Consider the following 21,402-nt stretch of genomic DNA (forward strand, 5'->3'; position numbering starts at 1 on the left):
GTAATGACTTAAGAGTGGTCTTTACAGGCCGGGCGGTGGTGGCGCACGCCTTTAATCCCAGCACTTGGGAGGCAGAGGCAGACGGATCTCTGTGAGTTCGAGACCAGCCTGGTCTACAAGAGCTAGTTCCAGGACAGGCTCCAAAACCACAGAGAAACACTGTCTCGAAAAACAAAAAAAAAAAAAAAAAAAAAAAATGGGGGGGTGGCCTTTACTTGACTGCACCATTTACACAAGAACACATGGAATTTGTCTTTCAAAACTGCTTCACCAGTTCCTAGGAGAGTGTGGCTGTTGACAATATTTGTTTTGAATGGATGGTTACAGTTATGACTGCACAATATCCTGATTCCACAAATCAAATGTAAAAATTAGTAATTTTACAGGCAGACCACATCTCATCTATATCTCTATTCATAAAACCAGGACAGGAATAATCATACACATACATGCATACACATGCACACACATACACACAAAAGTATAAGTGAATGAAAGGCTGGTTTCGTTCCAAAGAGCATGAATTGGATGGAAGAACCTGTTTTTCACTCCCCATGTACCGTAGTTTAGAAAATCAACTGACTTCAATTTGTCTCTGTACATTTTTAATTATTAGAAACAATCAGTTATTCAGTCAGATTGTACTTACTGGGGGAATGACAGTCAATAAAAACAAAACCAGTAATGAACTATCTTAAGAGGAATGTTTACCTTACTTTATTTACTGAAGCTTTTGATAGCTCTATCTTGATGGTATGTGACCAATGGCATGCACATAGAAGACCTCCAGTCCAAGTTTGTGATTGCAGTCTCAGCATAAAGCAAAGGTAATTATTAGTTCACAGTGCCTGCTGCATCAGCACTACTCTCAGCAAGTGCACCTGTGGTCAGAACAGAGGTACAGCTGTAAACCCTCAAGGTTACAGCAGAAATGGCCTTTAAAAGCTCATCTAGGTCACAGCACGTGATGTCAATTCTCCAGATTCTCGGTAGTTAACGAGATCTTAAAGCCCCATAGAAATATAAGGATGTAAAAACATCCAGCTTTTACTCATTAGTAACATACTACAAATGCAACAAATTCTAGATTTAATAAGCAACACACATGCCCTACACCTCACGGAGGGCTGCACTGCACTTCAGTGGCAGGTGAACTCTATCACTTTGAACATGCCCGTAAAGCAAGTATCTGAATGTACACTTGCCAGGCAGTTTTAACGCTCAGGTAGTAACTCATCCATCCTCACAACTCTAGGGGTTACGGCGTTCTTCCCTAGAAGAAACCGAAAGGTTACACAGCAGGTAGTATGCTAAGACTTGCACCTGAGTATGGCATCGAGGGCAGTTCTAGACAGAGATAAACGGTCTACTATGATACAATAAATACTAAGTAAATATGCTAAAACTTAAGTGGACAACTGACAGGTAAACAATGAAAATAAGGAATTTGATGCTATTTTCTGTATTTTCTTTCATTTTCTCACCATAAATAGTACTTTTTCAAAAACACAAATTTTCTATTAGAACACAACTTGTTTTGAAATATTTAGTAAGCATTACATGGCCTAACTTTCTAAAGAAACTTTACTTTTTTTTCTGATTGGATCAATTTAATCTAACATTAAAATCTGCATTAAGAAATTACAGTTCCTGTGTAATTCATATATAGACATCTTAAAAACAACTTTATTACGCCAAGAATCATTTTTATAAAACTGAATGAACTATTTGTTCGTGCATTATGGTATTAAAGTATAATTCCAGGAAACTAGACAACAACATTACTTTTAAAAACCAATGTGAAGTTGAGGGGAAATCAGTAATATATTATTAACTTAGTTTTATTAGTAATACAAAACTTCAAATACTGTACAGTGAGGTGTGCCAAGAACACTACACTGTTGTTGGCAGTTATTCAGTCTCCACTGTAATACACACAAACGTGAAATCAGAAAAGAGTGTCTAACAGCTAGTGCCTATGGACGGACATAGCAACTGCAATACTTTACTGCCAAGTTAAAGGACCTGCTAGTTTTCTGCTGAAATACTTACACTATATATGCTTGGTTTTAGTCTAAGCATTTCCCTCCAAAAAGGAGACTCTCCAGTTTTTAGCATTAGTGCTTAAAGTCAAGCCAGCCTGAAATACTGATAATCTTTTCAGTCCTTTATTGCTCTACAGCAGGCATGAAGGCTCCAGAGGGGTTTCTGCATTCTAAAGGAAAGTATGCAATAGTAAATTTTAAAATACTAGTAATTGATACAAGCAAATAACATCAACTAAAACTTTTTCTTTACTAGTTTTTCCTTTTCTTTTACAAGAGAATAGTCATTGTATTATACTACAAAACATGTCAACTCCATAATTAAAAACTTTAAATGTCAGATATACAAGTAATGGCATTTTATCCAATAATTCACAATTTTTTAAGTTTCTGCTATTTTGGAACAAATGTTAAAATTTCCATGATTTGAGCATCATTAAATATGAATTGAAACACTTGGCATCTCAAAGAATGGCAGAACTTGCAATTAACTCTGTGATATTAGTGATCTATCTCGCCTTTGTTATCTTATTTTTTAAATATACATTTTACTACTATGGCCTATTTTCATGAGTTGTTCTTGTTTGAAAAAAAATAATCAAACTGTGAAAAGTCTGTGTTGTACAATTTTGTTAAATGATATAGTCTTGGGAAGTAGAACATCTAGCCAACCTAGAATACACATCTATTTGTTATAAAAGGTAACCTTAAATCTACGTTAAAATGAGTGGAATTTAAATCAATTATGCAAGGGCTCTGATTTTATAAGAATCTTAAGATGGAGACCTTGCTTTTAGATCCAGGGGGAAAAAAAGCACAAGATTTGCACTTGAGTATTTTAAGTTTGGGCCAACTAACTGATTGTTGAAAGATGAGGACAAAACTTTATTAATGTTCTAAAATAAAAAAAAAATATACCATCACTATAGTGACAAGATCAGTATTACTAATGACAGAACTTAGAAGTTTATTTCATATCTAAATGTTACTCGTTAATAAGGTCCTAAATATCTAGAGAAATGTTCCATAGCAGACAGCCGGTAACTACATTAAACAATACTTTTTTGCATTTGGTAGTTAACATGAGATGTGTCAAAGTAATTCTCCAAAACTGGTCAATAACAGGAGTTGCTCGTAAACGATCTTCCCTGAGGTAAGAGACTCTATCTATGTAAGACACTGTTAATACCCAATGAAAATGATCCTTAAAATAACGGCAATAAAAACTTGTAAGAACAAGTTTCAGGACAGCCAGGGCTACATAAAGAAACCCTGTATCGAAAAACCAAAACCAAAACCAAAAAACCTGTAGCCAGGCAGTGATGGCGCATGCTTTGAATCCCAGCACTTGGGAGGCAGAGGCAGGCAGATCTCTGAGTTCGAGGCCAGCCTGGTCTACAAAGTTGAGTTCCAGGGCTACAGAGAAAAACCCTCTCAAATCAAAACAAAACAAGTAGACCTGTATGACCTGTGACCAGTCTCACAGGTGTATTCAGAATGCAATTTCAACTCAAGTAGTAAAACTTAATCATCAAAGTGAAATTAAAAGTCACAGAAGGTATAAAGCAAATTTTGAATATTATCATTTGCTAAATTTCTCAGGCCTCTTTCCTAATAATTTCCAATAAATACCTGAAACATAGTTTAAGGGATGGGAGAAGAATGGGCTAAGCTTGCTCTTTAGTTCCTGAGTAACCATTCCCTTGGGGCTAACTGTGTATTAGTCATAATACTTGGCAGTGTCTTATTTCCTTTCCTTTCAACCATCGTCTGTTACCAGCCCTCTGGACATACACCACCTCTAACTGCCTGGACTTTGGGTCATCAACTCAAACTCTGTATGATTACAGAATGGATCACTAAAGAAAAATATTTACAATATCACCTCAGTGTGTTCAGCAAAACACTGAAAATATAGCTGAATTGGTTTGAATTACAGTTATAATGTCACATCTAGGGCTAAAAAGCACTTTTACTTGAGATCACAAGCTTCTGTGCTCTGCTGCAGTACAGTGGTATCACAACAGTAACAGTCATCTGCACTTAGATACAAGGATGATGTTTAAAACAAACCCTCAAAAACTTACCCCAAACGACTAGTTATCCCATTCAAATTTCAAATGACTTAAAATATGTTCAAGAATTCTGATGAATTCTCAAGCATGTTTTTTGATTACTTTTTATCAAGGGAGAACCCAAACTGTTATTTATACCCAGTTAGGTTTCTAATGCTAAATCCCATTACTGTCACTAGAGACAATGAAGTATTGTCAGAGATTAGGCCCATCTTCTAACGTTCACACGTGCATAATTTACACTAAATTCAAGTATTCAATAGGGAGATAAAATCTGTTTCTAGCCCGGCATGGTAGTGTATGCCCAGCACTTGGGAGGCAGAGGTAGGCAGATCTCTGTGAGTTTAAGGTCAGCCTGGTCTTCATAATGATCTCCAGGCCAGCCAGAGCCATCTAGTGAGACCATGCCATGAAAACACAAATTTTGTTTCTGATACTCTAATGCTCTGAGATCCTGCCAGTTGTTAACTAAACATACCAAGCCAGAGAAGAGCATCTGTTGGAGCAAAGTGATTATAGAATTTATTTGAAGCAGTACATTTTGTTTATTTAACAGTTTTCATGTACTTATGTCAGAAAAAATTTAAAGAGTATGTCAGTGGCTTAATAAGCCAAAATAATGATAGTGGTGAGGGAAGGGGGGGGGTTGATTTAAAGCACAGCTAACTGTTAAGAATTTGGTAGCTCTTTTACTTCATGCAAAACTAGCAAACAATACAAAAGTTCTAAATTTTACTGATACTTTGATATAAAGATGTATGAAAGTAAATTTAGAAACAAACGAATGGAGATAAATAGATGAATGGAGATAAAATACTGCAAAGCATGTAATATGATACTAATCTAAAGGGTGTGTGTGTGTGTGATGTGCTATACGTTATCTTAACCTTAGCTATATTTGTAAAACGTCTAGATTCTCCATCCCTTCCTTTTTCAACACGTGGGGTAATTAGTAGTTGGATTTAGTTAAAGATACTGTCACAGAAAAAAAAAAAATTCAAAATCTCCCTTATCTAGAAAAAGTTAAAGTACAACTTACATCCCTTTCAAATGAACATGTAGAGATTTTTAAACACCTGATAATATATTTTCTGACATATAGTTTTGTAGAATTACAAACAGTTCTGCATCTGTTACATGTGCAAACAGAGACAGCCAGGCTTTGAATGCTCTAAGAGATTATATTAACACACATTTGTCTTTCATTCATTCAAATTCAACTTAATTTCAGTAAACAAAGGAAGATGATGGACTGGAATACATTTACAAATACAGACTTGTAGAACAGAATACAACAGTGCTGTTCCAATCTCAGGAGTATACACTCTGCTTTTAAAGAATAGCATGAAAGCTGCTTCGAAGAAACTGGCACTGAAGAGCTCATGAATGCAATGTTTAAGCAAATGCTCAGTTGCTCATGGTATGTTGGAGTAAACTATGCATCCAAACTCAAGTGAAGTCAACAAAAAGAAAATCTTATAGAAAATCTAAGAAGAAAAGGAAACATTTTTGGTTCAAAGGGGCTCAGAGACATTTAGCATATACAGGCTTAAACACCACTGTGTCAAAACTGTAGAACAATGTAACCCACTCATAAAGATAAAATTCTCTGTGACTCTGACATAGTTAGAAATTAACTACTTCTACCATTATTTTTAAATTTTCTAAAACAAATTGTAATTCTCTTTTATGCAAGATTTAAAAAAATAATAGGTGGAAGAACTTGACAAGGCCAAGATTAAAAAAATAATGGCAACATATTATCAACAAGAGCACACAACTGGCCACATTGGCTCAGACCAACTAACTGAATCACACTGACTTTATCATTCTAGGATAGATCGTTCTTCCCAACTTAGCTCAAATCAGGAAAATGTTGTATCATTACACTCTACCATCAAGATATTTTTGCCAACAATAGCTGTCTCTAAAATGTTATAACTTTTAAGTACTCTAATAAACTGTTTTATGTATTTTAAGATACATTTAGTTCAGGTAAACTTGAAATCGACATTTTCATGACATGTAGGATGGCTACCTTGACGACAGCATGAACAAACTCTCATTTCCTCTTCAATTCTGGTCTTTGCAGAAACCAAACATTTAGCAAGAGAATTTTCATGTCTGAAAATTAAGACTTTCATGGAATTAAAATGACAAAGAACTTCCAATGAAGCACATATATCGAAGAAACTTTCAATAGATCTAAACTAATTTACAATAATTCAGAGCCAGCCTGGGCAGCAGTATATTAAAAGCTATTGCCGATCACACACTTGCTATCATGCACTGAATAACAAGATATAATCTTTGAATTATATACGTACAAGATTTTTAATGACTACTCAAGTTATGTGGCCCAGCCAACAAATATTACATATTCACAATAAACATTCTGCCTTTATTAGCCTCTAATTAAATCAAGAGTGATCCATTGGCTCAGTTGTGTTAGACGTCTCAGCATCTTGACTATCCATCTCTTCCGGTTCCTCCATAGAATTTTCTTTTTGTGCTTTTGACCTTGTGGCAAATGCTGCTTCCAGTGTATCTGCCACACGACTATCAGTTGTTTCAGTATTCAAATTCTCAGTGCCACCAGTTAAAGAAAAAGGTTCAGGCAAGCCAGTCTGAAGACTCCCAGGCCTCACAGAAGAACTCACAGCTTCTACTTTTCTTTGAGAAAGATCAGATGGTGTCTGCTCTGTGCTTTGATCCCGCAAGTGCTTGTCCATTGAAGCCTGAATAGAAGAAACCATTTCCTGCAATTTTTTTCGCTGGGCCTCAACCACATCAGGATCAAGCTGCCTGCCGTCTCTCATTGTTACTACTCCAGGAGCTATTCGAATAAGCTCACTGTTACCAGGAGCAGCTGTGAACACAGGAGGCTCTGTTTTAATGGAACTACTACTAAAATCTGTCCCTGTATTATGCTTTCTTGCAGCCAGAGTTTCCCTAGCTCTGGGATCGATGTGCGGGTTACTGGATGCGGTTCCTAGAGAATGCCCCTTTCCCTGAAAGGCGGTCACATTGTGAAGCTGCTCAGATCTCTTTTTCACTACTCCACCACTACCTAGTTTTAATAGCCCATGTGAGGGGCTTGATTCCCTGCTTCTTGTAGTAGCCTCTGCTCGAACCTGACTTACAGCCTCTTTAACTAAATCTTCAACATCAGGACCAATGGGGAAATGTCCTGCAGTATCGACACACAATTCCAGTCTATCTTCAGAAGCATTATAAACAAAGGTTTTGCCAGGTAGATGTGGAAAAGTACAATGTTTGCCATCAGCCATGCCTAAAAAAAAAAGGAAAGATATTTAACATATTAAAATCTTAGTTACAATAAATACTAGTAAAAGCATAGCAAAGACATTTATGGCCAAAATAATGAGTTTCTGATAGCAATGAATAAATGAACCGCTTTCCAAAAATGATTTGCTAGAAAATAACTTATTCTACTACAAAAAAGAACATTAGTAAGAACTTAAAGTAGTTCTCCCAGAAATGGGGAATATATACATGAAATCATTATCCTACAGCAAAGTTATGAAAGGAAATTTAAAGAAACACCTGAATTACAAAACAACAACAAAACCAACCACAATGTAAGAAAATACAATTTCATTCACTAAAATTTAAATTATAATTTCAAACAAATTAATTTCAATAGCAGGCAAAATGTCAATTAATAAAAATCCAGGTAGAAATTTCTCTTGATAGGCTTCTGGCATAGTCAACTGAGAAAAAAATTGAAGTTGCCAGAGCTATATAGCTTAGGAGCTGAGAGCTGCCACTATGCATATCCTCAGGCCTTGCCAGACCATACAAATCAAAGAAAGAAAATACTCAAGTCAGAGATATGGTCTAAGTGGCTTTCTTTCTTTCTCTCTCTTTTTAACATAGTGTTCCTGCCTTTAATCCCAGTACCCAGGAGGTGGAGGAAGCAGGGTATGGCTAGCCTGAGGGAACGGCCAGCAGACTCTGCTTCACCACTGCACCGCTTTCATTCACGTGGACTACAAGTGCACATCCTGCTCTCAACACCATTTGTAGAATACATTATTCTTATCCAAGTCTCAATGCTATACCTAACATTTTAAAAATTATTTCAGGGTTCAAAAAAGCTCAAAAAATAAAAGCACTTGCAAGACAGGTCTGATGACCTGAGTTGATTCCTAGATCCCACTGTGGAAGGAGGGCATTAATTTCCAAAGTTGTCCTTTGTCAGACACGCACAATGACACATGCGTGTCCACACATACATAAATAAAATTTTAAATAATGTTTGTAAAACAAAGAAATTTTATAGTCAAGTTTCTACTCAAAAAACTAGAAGGAAAAACTTTAAAAACAAACTATCAATAAAAACCTGTAAATAAATAGAAACAAAATTTTTTAATGAACGTATAGAACTGGCATTCAAAACAGAAGCTGTGACATTTCACATTAAATTTATCACTTTCAATATTGATTATATTTTACGCACCTATCAACCACTAAATAACAACAAAAAACCCACAAGGGAATTAGAACTAGAAAAAGAATTAGCTTTAAATCCTCCTTCATATCTCGTATATAAAGCAAGCATAAGGGAAGAGAAAACCTATGAATCCAAAAGTTGTTTCTTTGAAAAAGACCAATAAAACTGATAAGTCAACCATTAGCCAGAGCAGTCAGCAAAAAGAAGGAAAGTACTCAGGCAGCGGTGGTGCACACCTTTAATCCCAGCACTTGGAAGGCAGAAGCAGGTGGATCTCTGTGAATTTGAGGCCAGCCTGATCTACAGAGTGAGTTCCAGAACAGCAAGGGCTACACAGTGAAACCTTGTCTCGAAAAACCAAAACCACACACATACACAAAAAAAGGTGAATGGAAGGGATATAAGACACATCCATGAAAACAACTGAATGCTTCCTTTCAAGAAGGCATTATGTTCTTTGTCATTTCTATTCAACACTGAACTAAAAATCTTAGCCACTTCAATAAAGCAAGAAGCAATAAAAGACTTATGGGTGAAAGATCATCACAAAAAAAAAAAAAAAAAACCAGAAACAACTAACCTGGCTCATAGGAGCTCAGAGTCTGAAGCAACAACCAGAGAGCCTAAATGGGATTCTACATATGTTCGACAGTTGTGTAGCTTGGTCTACTGTGGGACTCCTACCAATGAAAGCAGGAGCAACCCTTAACTTGGCTGGTCCTTGGGACCATGTCCTCACACTGGATTGCACTGCCCAGCCTTAATTCAGGGGATACACTTAGCCTTACTGCAACTTGACAGGTGCCCATGGGAGGCCTGCCCCTTTCTGAACAGAAACAGAGGAGTGGGTGAGGGGAACGGGGGAAAGAATAGGAGAAGAATAGGGAGGGGATGTAAAATAATAAATTAATTAACAGAGGAAAAAGGAAGAGATACCTTTTATTTACAAAAGACTTGTTGACCTACATAATTCTGGGGAAAAAAGCTAGAAGAATATATGAGCTTAGCAAGGTCACAGGGTACAGTATTAACATGAAAACCAACTTTATTTCTAGTTACTAGCAATAAAAAATAACAGAAATTTTAAGAAGCATCTCTTCTAACAGGATTTTTTAAATACAAGAATAAAATAACTAAGCTCTGTACGCTAAAACTACAAAATTCGAATGAAAGTAAATGGAGAAACAAGTTTCATAAATTGGAAAAGAGTACTGTTAAGCCATTGAGTGTTGCTAAATTGTCTATATAGTGAATGAGATCACATTTAAACAAAATCTGGTAGATTTTGTTGTTGTTGTTGAAATCAACAACCTGATCCTAAAGTTTGTATGGATTAACAAAGAAGGAACCAGAATCCCCCCCACCTAAAATTTTTTTTTCAGGGGAAACGGAGTACTTACATTGATTTATTTTTAAGAATCACTATAAAATACAATACTCAAGTCATGGCACTAAGAAAAGGAGAGACAAAGCACAGAAGGGAAAAAAAAACTAGAATACAGCAAATTTGCTTGAGTTTTTGTTTGGTTTTGGGTAATTTGGCAATACTAAGAGTTGAACCCAGGGTCTTACACTAGGCAACTATTCTACCACTAAGTTACATTCTCCACCCTTTCAATTCTGAGACAAGGTCTTGCTAGGTTTCCTAGCTAGGCTAGAACTTGTCATCTTTTGAGTGTCTCAACTTGAGCAGCTGCTAACTATAGCTCACTTGGCTTCAAGTGACTTTAAGAGCAAATTTACTTAGGTATAGTTTGCATATGATATACTTTACCCTTTCAAGTATATAACTCATTAATTAGTGAAAGGGTATCAAAATAATCTAACGGATAAGATGTATGTTTTTCAATAATAAAAGAGCAACATCCACAACTAAAAATAAACCTTGATTTATACTTTTGTAACCTATCAAAAATTAGCTTCTTGTTATACTTACAACATTTTTTTTTTTTTTGAGACATGGTTCTCTGTGTAACAGTCCTGGCTGTCTTTGAACTCAGAAAGAACCACCTGCCTCTGCCTCCTGAGTACTGGGATTACAAGTGTGCATCACTACCATCTAGCTTACTTACATTTTGTAATACCCAAAATATATTTGAAAATAAATATAAAAACCTAAATCTATAAGACAAAGAATACAATATTAATGACCTTGAATTGGGCATAAAAAGCATGAACCATAAAAGGAAAAATTACTAAACTGGACTTTATCTAAATTGAAAAACTTCAAAAAATATCAAAGATCTTCAAAAGATATCAAGAGAATGAAATGATGAATTACAGACTATAAGAAAATATTTGGCCGGGCGGTGGTGGCGCACGCCTTTAATCCCAGCACTCGGGAGGCAGAGGCAGGCGGATCTCTGTGAGTTCGAGACCAGCCTGGTCTACAAGAGCTAGTTCCAGGACAGGCTCCAAAACCACAGAGAAACCCTGTCTTGAAAAACCAAAAAAAAAAAAAAAAAAAAAAAGAAAATATTTGCTAAACATTCATCTGGTCAATGACATGTGCCTAAAACACACATAAAACTTAATAGTAAAATATAAAACTTATTTAACATTGAGTGGGAAAAAGAAAAATACATCAAAAGGTAATCAACATCACTTTATTGTAGAAATGCAATTTAATAAATCACTATGGCTAGTGCTATCCATGTATTTTGTTTGTTTTTTTAAGAACAAGAACTAGGTCAAGTGGTACAGTTTCATCTCAGTGTAAGAGAGGCAGAGACAGGAGATCTCTAAGTTTCAGGCCAACATAGTCTACATAGCAAGTTCCAAACCAGGTAGGGTTATACAGTGAGACTCTGTCTTAAACAAATAAACAAAACCAAAAACAACTGGAGCTGGAGATCTGGCTCAGTGGTCAACCATGAGGACTCTTGCAGGGCACCTGAGTTTGGTTCCCAAGACCCTTTTTAGGTACCTGTTTGACTAATTAAGAGGACTGGAGGAATCTGACCTCCTACAGCACCTGCACTCACACGCACAGACCCATACACATACACCTAATTTAAAATAATAAATTTTTCAACTAAAAACAAAAACTGGTAGTGCTTACCATCAAGTATTAAAACCCAAGTCTAAGCCCTCAGAACCTGTGTAAAAGAGACAGGAATGGTAGTACACTTATATAATCCCAGCGTTAGGGCAGCAAAGACAGGAGGATCATTGGATCTCACAGGTCAGCCAGCCTAGCCTATTTGATGAACTCTAGGACAGTGAAAGATACGGTCTCAAAAATCAAGGTGAGCAGCTCTTTAAGAACATTTGAAGTAGCTGCCCTCTGGCCTCCACATGCATACACATGTGAATACATGCCCAAACAAAATGTGTACCTGCACATACACACAAACACAGGCACAGATACACACACAAAAGTGACACTACCAAATGCCAACACAGATCTAAAACAAGTGGAATTTTCACATAGTGCTAATAGAAATGAAAAATGTCTAATCACTTTGGAAAATGATGTAGAAGTTTCTGTGAGTGAGTGACTGAGTGTGTGTGAGAGAGAGTGAAAGAGAGCAATATGAGAGAGAGAGAGAGAGAGAGAGAGAGAGAGAGAGAGAGAGAGAGAATATATCGAGCAGTATGTGTGTACATGTTCATATGGGCGTGTGTGCATATATGTGTGTTCATGTAGAAGCCAGAGATCAATGTTGCTATCTTCCTCTCGTTCTCATCTTATTTTTTCCAGACAGGATTCTTTCCACTGATTCCATAGTTTGCTGACTTGTCAAGACTGGCTGATCAGCCAGCTGCAGAAATACTTCTGTCTCTACTAAAGCTACAGGCACATGGCACCATGCCCTGCTTTTTACATGAGTACTGGAGATCTGGGCTCAGAGTCACAAACTTACGTAGCAAGCACTTTATACCAACAGAGGCATTTCCCCAGTCATGGAAGTGTCTTATAAAGACAAATACGGACTTACCATATGACTTTATATTCCGTTAAGTATTTACCAAAGAGAAATAAAAAGTTTTCATGGAGCCAGGAGCAGTGGCGCACACCTTTAATCCCAGCACTGGAAGAGGCAGAGGCAGGTGGATCTCTTGAGTTCAAGGCCAGCCTGATCTACAGAGTGAGTTCAGGAAAGCCAGGGCTACACAGAGTAACCTCATCTCAAAAAATAAAATAGGATAAAATAAATAATAATAAATAAAATAAAAACTTGTTTATAAATGATAAGTTTATAGGGACTAGATTCATAGTAGTTAAAAACTAAAACAGTTCAATGTCTTTTGGTTGAGGTCTTTTTTTTTTTATTTCTGTGTATGTGTCTGTGACTTTACACTCCATGTATAAGACTGTTTGTGGAGGCCAAAAAAAGGACATCGGAGGCTTGTGAGCTGCCCAAAGTGGGTCCTGGACACTGAACATGGAACCTCTGGCAAGAGTAAAAAAGTACTCTTAATCAACTGCTGAGTCATCTCTCCAGACCCAATTATTAATTTATTTAATGTGATATCCAATTAATGAAACATTATTCAGTAGTAATGCAAACGAAATCAGCTACTAATACCCGCCAATATACACTAAACAGAAATGGGGCACTGCATTGCCAGTTTCTTGATATGCTGTGCCCTACACTGCCTCAGGGCTTTGCTAACAAGATGGCTATTACCAGATCATAGATCATAGACATCTGACCTTCATATGAAAAATAAAAATCCCTTATATAATTAAAAACAAAACAGAAAAAGGCTTTTCTCGCTAAAGGACAGTGTGATAAATATTTTGACTGCAGTGGACCATAAGGTTTCTGTCACTGTTCAACTCTAGTACTGTACTGCAAAAGGAACAAGTAGTACATGGGCATGAGCATGGCTACATGTCAATAAACCTTCACAAGTGACACATGTTCCTCCGGCGAGTTTACTAACACCTATGTTAGACAAAAAGTCACCCTAGTGCAGCACTATGAAAAGGGAAAGTAAATAAACTCAGAAAACAAATCAAAGGTTGCCAGTGTGTGGGGACTAGAAAATGGGGGTTGGTTAAAAACCTGGAGTGACAGAAAATATTCTTGTATTTTGTTTTGTTTTTCGAGACAGGGTTTCTCTATGTAGCTTTGGAGTCTGTCCTGGAACTAGCTCTGGAGACATGACTGCATGTTTCTCAAAATCCATATACAGTGAGTGTATAAAGTGAATACACGGGTTCTGAGCACTTCTAATCCAACAATCCAAAATCCATAGCGTGCCAAAACCTAAAAGCACTTTCAGCATTTTTTTCGGCACAAAATAATGCAACAAGTATAAGATTCCACACTGTGAAACTGACTTCAAAGCACAAAATGACTTAAGGACATTATCTAAAATAATCTTCAGACAATGTGTTTAAGGCAGGTATGTCACATAAATTTTTTACTTGAGCTCTATTAACAAAATGGCTCATTGTGCATACGTAAAGTGTTCCTAAGTTCTCCCAAACCCCAAATGCTTCTGGTTCCATATATTCTGGGTCTATAATACTTAATTTGTACCTGTATCCCCATGAAATGTGAATTTAACTCTGTATATAACATGTCTCGATAAACCTGTCTCTGGGCTGGCAAGATGACCCAGCAGATGAAAAGTGCTTACCAAACAAGCTTGACCACCTGAGTTCAATGCCTGGAACCCAACGTGGAAAGAAAGAATTGACTCCTGAAAGTTATTCTCTGACCACAAACAAACAAGCTGTGGTGTGTGACACCCACACTCACGTACGTCCTCCCTCACTCCCTCCCTCTCTCTCTCACACATGCACGCACGCTCACAAACTATATACACAATAGTAATAAAGCCTGTCACTACAGCTCAAGGGGATTCTAACATCTTCCTTTGGTGTCTGAGAGAGCTGCACTCATATGCACACAAACATATGTATACACACATAATTTAAAAATAAATCTTTAAAAATAAAAAGTTGGTGTCTCATAATGTTGTGCAGGCTGGCTGGGAATTCCTGGGCTGGAGCAGTTTCCCAATTATCAACACCCAACTTGGACTACAGACCTGTGGTATGCCCAACTGTCTCTATTTTTAATACTATACCCAGGTGTTAGTATTTTTAATAAAATATCATTTGATTGTTCTTTTAAAATATTATTTTGTGTATATGTATGTGTGTGCATGTGTGCACACACGTGCCACAGTACAAATATGGAACTCAGAGGACAACGATGGAGTTGGCTCTCTTTTCCCATCACGTGGGTCCCAGGGATTGGAACTAAGGCTGTCAGGCTTGGCAGCATATGCCTTTACCCACTGAGGCATCTCTCTGGGCTCCTATTTGAATATTCTTAATTTTATATACTTTAAATAGAAACATTATCCAAAGATAAAAATCACAATTTAATTATACCCATAGTTTTCTTCATAATATTGTAGAATACACCACCCTGCTGGAACATGTGAGGAAGACCCTTTGCATAAGACCACACGTCTTCTCCTGAAAGACAAAAACAGACAAAGTATAAGTACAGACAACAGAGTGCCACCCAAGACTGTATTAACACAGATTAGCCTTGAACAGAGATTGCAAGGCCAAGATCCAGAATGAGTACAACACAGATATGATACAATGGCACACCAAATGGACGGTGTGAGCTATTGCCAAGTGCTGTCACAGAACAGCCTAGACACACGTCACTTTTCAAGACATAATAATAATCGAAATTTTTAGTAAGTTCCTTCAATTTTTAAACAAAGAAGCTAACAAAAGTATCTTTAAAACTGCACCAATCAGGGGCTGGAGAGATGGCTCAGAGGTTAAGAGCATTGCCTGCTCTTCCAAAGGTCCTGAGTTCAATTCCCAGCAATCACATGGTGGCTCACAACAATCTGTAATGGGGTCTGGTGCCCTCTTCTGGCCTGAAGGCATAAACACAGACAGAATATTGTATACATAATAAATAAATAATTAAAAAAAACTGCACCAATCAATACTAAGAATATTAAACAAAATATATCTGAAGTCTCAGAGTATCTCAAGGGAGACTTGCCTGTAAACTCTGGGCAGGAACAGAAAAGATTATAAAAATATACTCATTTTTAACTAAAATATAAAATTGTACAGTGTGTGTGTACTGTGTGTGTGCGTGAAAAGTGAATAAAATGAAAAAGAAATGGCAAGAGAAAAAAATAAGTAGGCAGATTGAACAAAAGTAATTGCCTTTTGTTATTCTAATGTTGAATTAGAAAACATAAATTTAAGGGAAAAATATTAAATATACCCCTAACAATCTTCAAAAAACTATAAAGCATTCATAAACAAACTACTATTTCACAAAATACATCAAGGTTTCAAATAAAAAACGGAGAACAATAGAGCAACTTCTGTGTGGTGAAACACATACTCAGCATGTCCAAGGCTCAGAGTTCAATTCCTAGGAAAAAAAAGGGGGAAGGCATGGGGGAAAAGATTTTCACATTCAAAAGCATCAAAAAATGGAAGAATAGAAGTATGGCTATGCCTATGTGCTGCTTCTTTATACCTTTATTTTCTATCTGTTAAGGAATACATGATACCATTATCAAGGAACTTAGTTCACTTTAATAACAATAGCAATAATGGGTTAATTTTTGTCTTTCCTACTAGAAAATTATACTGCGGAAACTGAGTTTTGCAATGAACTCACTGATGATACTAATTAATCACATGTCTACCATCCTTTCCCACACCATAAAGAAGGAAATGAAGTTGTCTAACAGCCAAAGTTATTTTCAGTAAACCAGTTTTAAACATAAATTTTTAAAAGCCTTGTTTGTCATTTGAACCTTCAGTTAACCTGAACATTCAGTTACACACTTTATTTACTAAGAATATAATACTATTACCAAAATTACTTAAGTGAAGACATACAGAAAATTTTGATTTAAAATATCAAATCCCCCAAGCACAAAAATACTGATAACTCCTAGTAGAAACTACACTGGTAAGCTTACCAAACTTCATCATATTTCACTTAATTATGGTCATTCTTGTCCTAAATGGTTGCAGTTTTCTAAACTACTCAAGGATATTAATTTATTTGGAAAACGTCAACAAGTATGGGGTTGCAAAGTTTGAGGTTGGTTTACTTGTGGGGTCTTTGTTTTGTTTGGGGGGGAAGAATCTGAACAGTTGCCAAAGTGAGCACCTACATACTACACTGAGAAAAATGTTACATTTCTTAGCAGTTCATATTCCAGACTATGTCTTATTTAAGCAGACCATGCATTTGTTTTCATCATCTTCCTATAAAGGTTATTCAGACATTATTTTCCTAATCAGCCCATTCCCCATTCCCCATGGCATTTGAATAGCACAGATGCTATGCTATGCCATACTGTTTATGTAGTATATATGTATACAATTTTATATATGAAGAGTAAGGTTTTTCCCACTCTCTATTCCCGAAGAACTAATTTTTCCCCAGTAAGAGACATACTGCCATCATTCCTCAATTAAACGAAGTATAAACACCAGCCAAGCCTCTATTATCCACCTCTCTCTGAGCTGAGAATGCACTTTCACGGCTTCTTTTACTATCACAACCAGGCTTTTTCTACCTCACTCACAAGCAAACAAGCTCAGAACAATGCTTACATGACTACCCCAAGATCACACAATTAATATGTGGCTGAATCCTGCATACCAATCCAAAGTTTATACATATCCTTAAAATTAAACATCCATTAGACTCAAATCATGTTAAGACAAACATGATGGACCTATTCACAGTCCTGCATAGGTATGGCATCAACTGGCTATAGAAAACAGACAAATTGTTTACTTTACTATAAGTGTACCTCCAATGAGTTATCTTTATTGGTAAAAGAATCAAGAAAGGGGACTAGAGACCAGGATATTTGTACAATTCCCCCACAGCCTCATACAGCTCTCCACAGCATCTTCTCCATCTATATCACTATTGTCTGTCTCCTGCCTAGACCACTGTCCCCTTCTCAACTGGTTTTCCCTTGAGTCTTGTCCTCCCCAAGCCCCTTGTTCATGCAGTGCTAAATCTCACACACTGAAGAGAAGCTAGTCCAAAGGTAACCCTCAGACATGCAAGGAATCCCAAGGCTGGTGTGAGCTATAAGACAATGTCTAAAAAAGAAAAAATAGAGGAAGAAAAAAAAGAGAAAAGAATACAGGTCAAAGTCCAAGACCTCCTTCTCTATACTACAGTAAGAACTGGTCCTTCTCTACCAACCTCGTATCATGCCTTACCTTGACTGTTTTGTTATTTTGAGACAGGGTCTCACCATGTAGCAGAGACTAGCTTAGAACTCCCAATCATCCTTTATCTTCTTCCACCTCCTTAATGCTGGAATTATAGGCATTCACCATCAACTCAGTTCCCTCTTCCTTGATTTTTATGAAGCAACACAAATTGTTCCAGTTTCCTAAAGGCCAATAATTGTTACATATTCCTTAAAAGGCAATTTAAAATTCAATAATAGCTTATCTGTAAAGGCACACTTACTGAAGCCCGACAACCTGAGTTCAATCCCTGCACCCACATGGTGGGAGGAGAACCAGCTCTCAAGCAGTCCTCTGGTCTCCACATATGTGCCGTAGAGCATGTGCATGTGTGCACACAAATACAAAATTAAATAAGCACAAAAAAGTGTAAAATTCTATTTAAGTGCCACTTCTCTATACAATCTGAGTGATTGGGTAATACTTTGATGTCAACATATCAAGGTCACTGTCATAGCTTGCTAATTTAGTTTACTTTTTCTCTTTCTTTTTCTAAACTAAAAGGTTTTCAGACTCAGGGAAAGGTCAGCGGCATATCAGACTTTCTATTGCTAGGACCTGGCACAGGGCTGAACAACTGCATTCTTAATACTGGTTGAACAAAGACAATGAATGGGTATCACAAATGAAGTTTTCCCTCCCCCGCCCCCCGGCTGGAGAGACAGCAGGGCAGTAAAGAGCACTGGCTCCTCTTCTACAGGGCCTGGGTTTGATTCTCAACACCTAACTGGCAGCTTACAATAAGGTGTCTCTAGTTCCAGGGGATGACACCTTCTTCTGGCTTTTGTGGGTACCAGGCACACAAATGGTGCAGACATACATGCAAGCAAAACACTAATACACAACATTAAGAAAAAAGGAAAAGAGGTGTTCCCTTAAAAGGGAACAATGCCTAAAAACAACTCGGGGTGGGTGGGGGAACTGGGAGCAGCGGATCTGTAAAAGGTAACTACCAGCAGCACTACCTATATCCAATACTCTAGTAAGTCAAACTCTGTGGAAAAAAAAAAGTGGCTCTATCTTATTAGGACACACTCTTAAGAGGCGTTTCATGGTGAAGTCTCCATTATATCAACACATTTTTCTGTGATAATCTCCTAACTAGCTTTAGAGTTAGCTGTTTTTCATGGTACAACAGTAAAATATTCCTAGTTGATGTACGGCGTGTGAAGATGGCAGAGTGCATGCAACACCATAAATCACCTCTTTCTGTGGTCTTCTTCTGAAGCCCCTCCTCCAGGCTTCAGTTCTCCTCTTTAAACAGAAGACACATATAGCAGTAGTATTCCGGATGATTTTCTTCTCACTGTAATGCTTTTTTTTCTATTTGAGAAGTGATTTTTAATTTTTTAAATTTATGTTAAAAAGATCTGCTTTAAGAATATATAGTTCTAAAAATAAATAAATAATAAAAAAGAATATATATTTCTTTTCTTCTTCAGATTTATTTACTTACGTATATTAGTACTCTATTTGCATGTATGCCTGCATGACAGAGGAGGACATCAGATGCCATTACAGTGGCTGTGAGCTACCATGGGATTGGGTGCTGGGAACTGAACTAGGACCTCCGGAAGAGAAGCCAGTGCTCTTAACCATAGCCATCTCTCCAGTCCCGAGAATATATATTTTTCTAAGACTAAGACAGAGTTGAGATGAATGTTTAAAAGGCTGTCATAGGCTGGCATAATAGTGCTAAGTGGCTAGAACACTTCCAAGTCCGAGAACCTGCATTTGTTCCTGGGGCCCACATGGTAGGAGAGAACTGACTCCCACAAATCGTCCTTTGACCTCCACAGGGACATAGGTGCACAAAGGAATATGTTTTTGAAAAGTCATTGTTCCAATTTTCTAACTATAAATATTTCTGACGGCAATTTGGAGAAAAGCTGGGAAGGGGAGATTCAGATAAAATAGCTAGTAGGTGTTATAATATTGCAGTACAAGAAGAATAACTTTTTTAAAAAGGTTTTTTGACCCAGTTTAACTTAGAAATATAGCCTATTCTGGCCTCAAACTGACAGTAATACTCCTACCTCACCTCAAGTGTGCAGTAATTGTAGGTGTGCACTACAACACCAGGTTTTAAAAGGAATAACCCAATATTCTACAGCGTAGTATGTTAGTTATGGTTGAAAACAACTAACTGTATATTTCAAAATAGCTAACAGACAAGTATTTTAATGTTTCCAACCCAGGAAATTATGTGTCTGAGGTGATAAATAAGCCAATATCCCTGTTTTGATCATTACACAGTGAACAGATGTACTGAACTATCATACCTTACCACACAAATGCATTGTTATTATATCAGTTAAAATATATTAAATAAAAGTCAATTTGAAGTTTCTACTTTGCAACTTGAAAACAAACTAAAAACTCTTAACATCTATATGAAATTGTGTGTGTGTATAATTATAATGTGTGTATACACACACACACACACACGGAACGCATGTCCGGGTTGTGTATGTGTGCAGACACACAAATGTCAGAGGACAGCAAGTGTCCTGCTCTACCACTCTCCACATTAAACATTTGCTTTTATCAATACTCAAAACAGTCTCTAAAGGTTGTTTTTGTTGTTGTTGTTTAATTACATGTATTTATTTGGAGGGCAAGGCTCAAATCCCCAGAGAACTATCTTCAGGATTCAGTTCTCTCCTTTTATCGGTTGCTCAGGATCAATCTCAAGTCTTCAGGCTTGGCAGCAAGTGCCTTTACCTGCTGAGCCATCTTGCCAGTCCAGTCAAAACTATTTCTAAGAAACATATCCCTGATTCTACTTAATTCTCAGTCCCTTAAGTAAATCTAGTTTTTAGTGTCACCATTAAGTGTTAAAGGATGCATTTATAATGCATATCCATGGACCACAAACCCAATCATGTACAAGAATGTGCACACACAGGAGTCTGTATGAATGTAATGATTAGTAATTTTTTTTTCTGGGAAGTACAATGTTAAGAACTACCACATCTTATTTTATATAAATATATATATATATTAGAATTCTTTGGAAGAAAATAAAAGTAAGTAAAATATATCAAATGGCTAAGTCACAGAAAGTAATTAACTTAAATCTTCAAAGCATAATTACATAAGTCATCTCCTGTATTGTATATGTAAAGACCTATCTATATGCATCAACATCACATTATGACTATTCTTACTACAAATGGACCACACATAAATAAGCAGAGCCACCCAATGGCACACAAGAAACAACAATAAGAATAAGCATAATCCAGATTTCAAACTTTTACCCAGCATTTGAAGAAAAATATAAAGAGAGATAATAATAAAGCAATCCAATGTCACCTAAAAAAACATCTGAGTTCTCATGTGATTTTGGAAACTCCTGAGGTACTAGGACGGGCTTATAGCATGATTCCTAAGCATACATGAGGCCCTAGATTCAACTATCAGTACCACATTCACCAATATATAAAAAAGAAATTACAAAGTGTTATGAGGCTTTTGGGTGCTGTGGATTGATCCAAGTAGGCCCTATATTTTAAAACTATTTAGTAAAAAGTCACAGTCCTTTCAGGAAGAAAAGCA

At 36.8% G+C, this 21,402-nt stretch overlaps 1 protein-coding gene across 1 annotated transcript in view; it reads right to left on the reverse strand.

Moving 5' to 3' along the window:
• Positions 1–639: 639 nt before the first annotated feature.
• Vcpip1 (valosin containing protein interacting protein 1) overlaps positions 640–21,402 on the reverse strand; it is a 28,046-nt gene continuing 7,283 nt past the window's right edge. Inside the window, exons 2-3 of the mRNA XM_057790434.1 lie at positions 14,956–15,042; positions 640–7,412 (exon numbers count right to left, since the gene is read on the reverse strand). Coding sequence (XP_057646417.1) covers positions 6,541–7,412; positions 14,956–15,042 — 959 coding nt within the window. The 3' untranslated portion in view covers positions 640–6,540. The remainder of the gene's footprint in view (positions 7,413–14,955; positions 15,043–21,402) is intronic.

The sequence above is a fragment of the Chionomys nivalis genome, chromosome 16 (assembly GCF_950005125.1).
Source record: "Chionomys nivalis chromosome 16, mChiNiv1.1, whole genome shotgun sequence".
NCBI lineage: Eukaryota > Metazoa > Chordata > Mammalia > Rodentia > Cricetidae > Chionomys > Chionomys nivalis.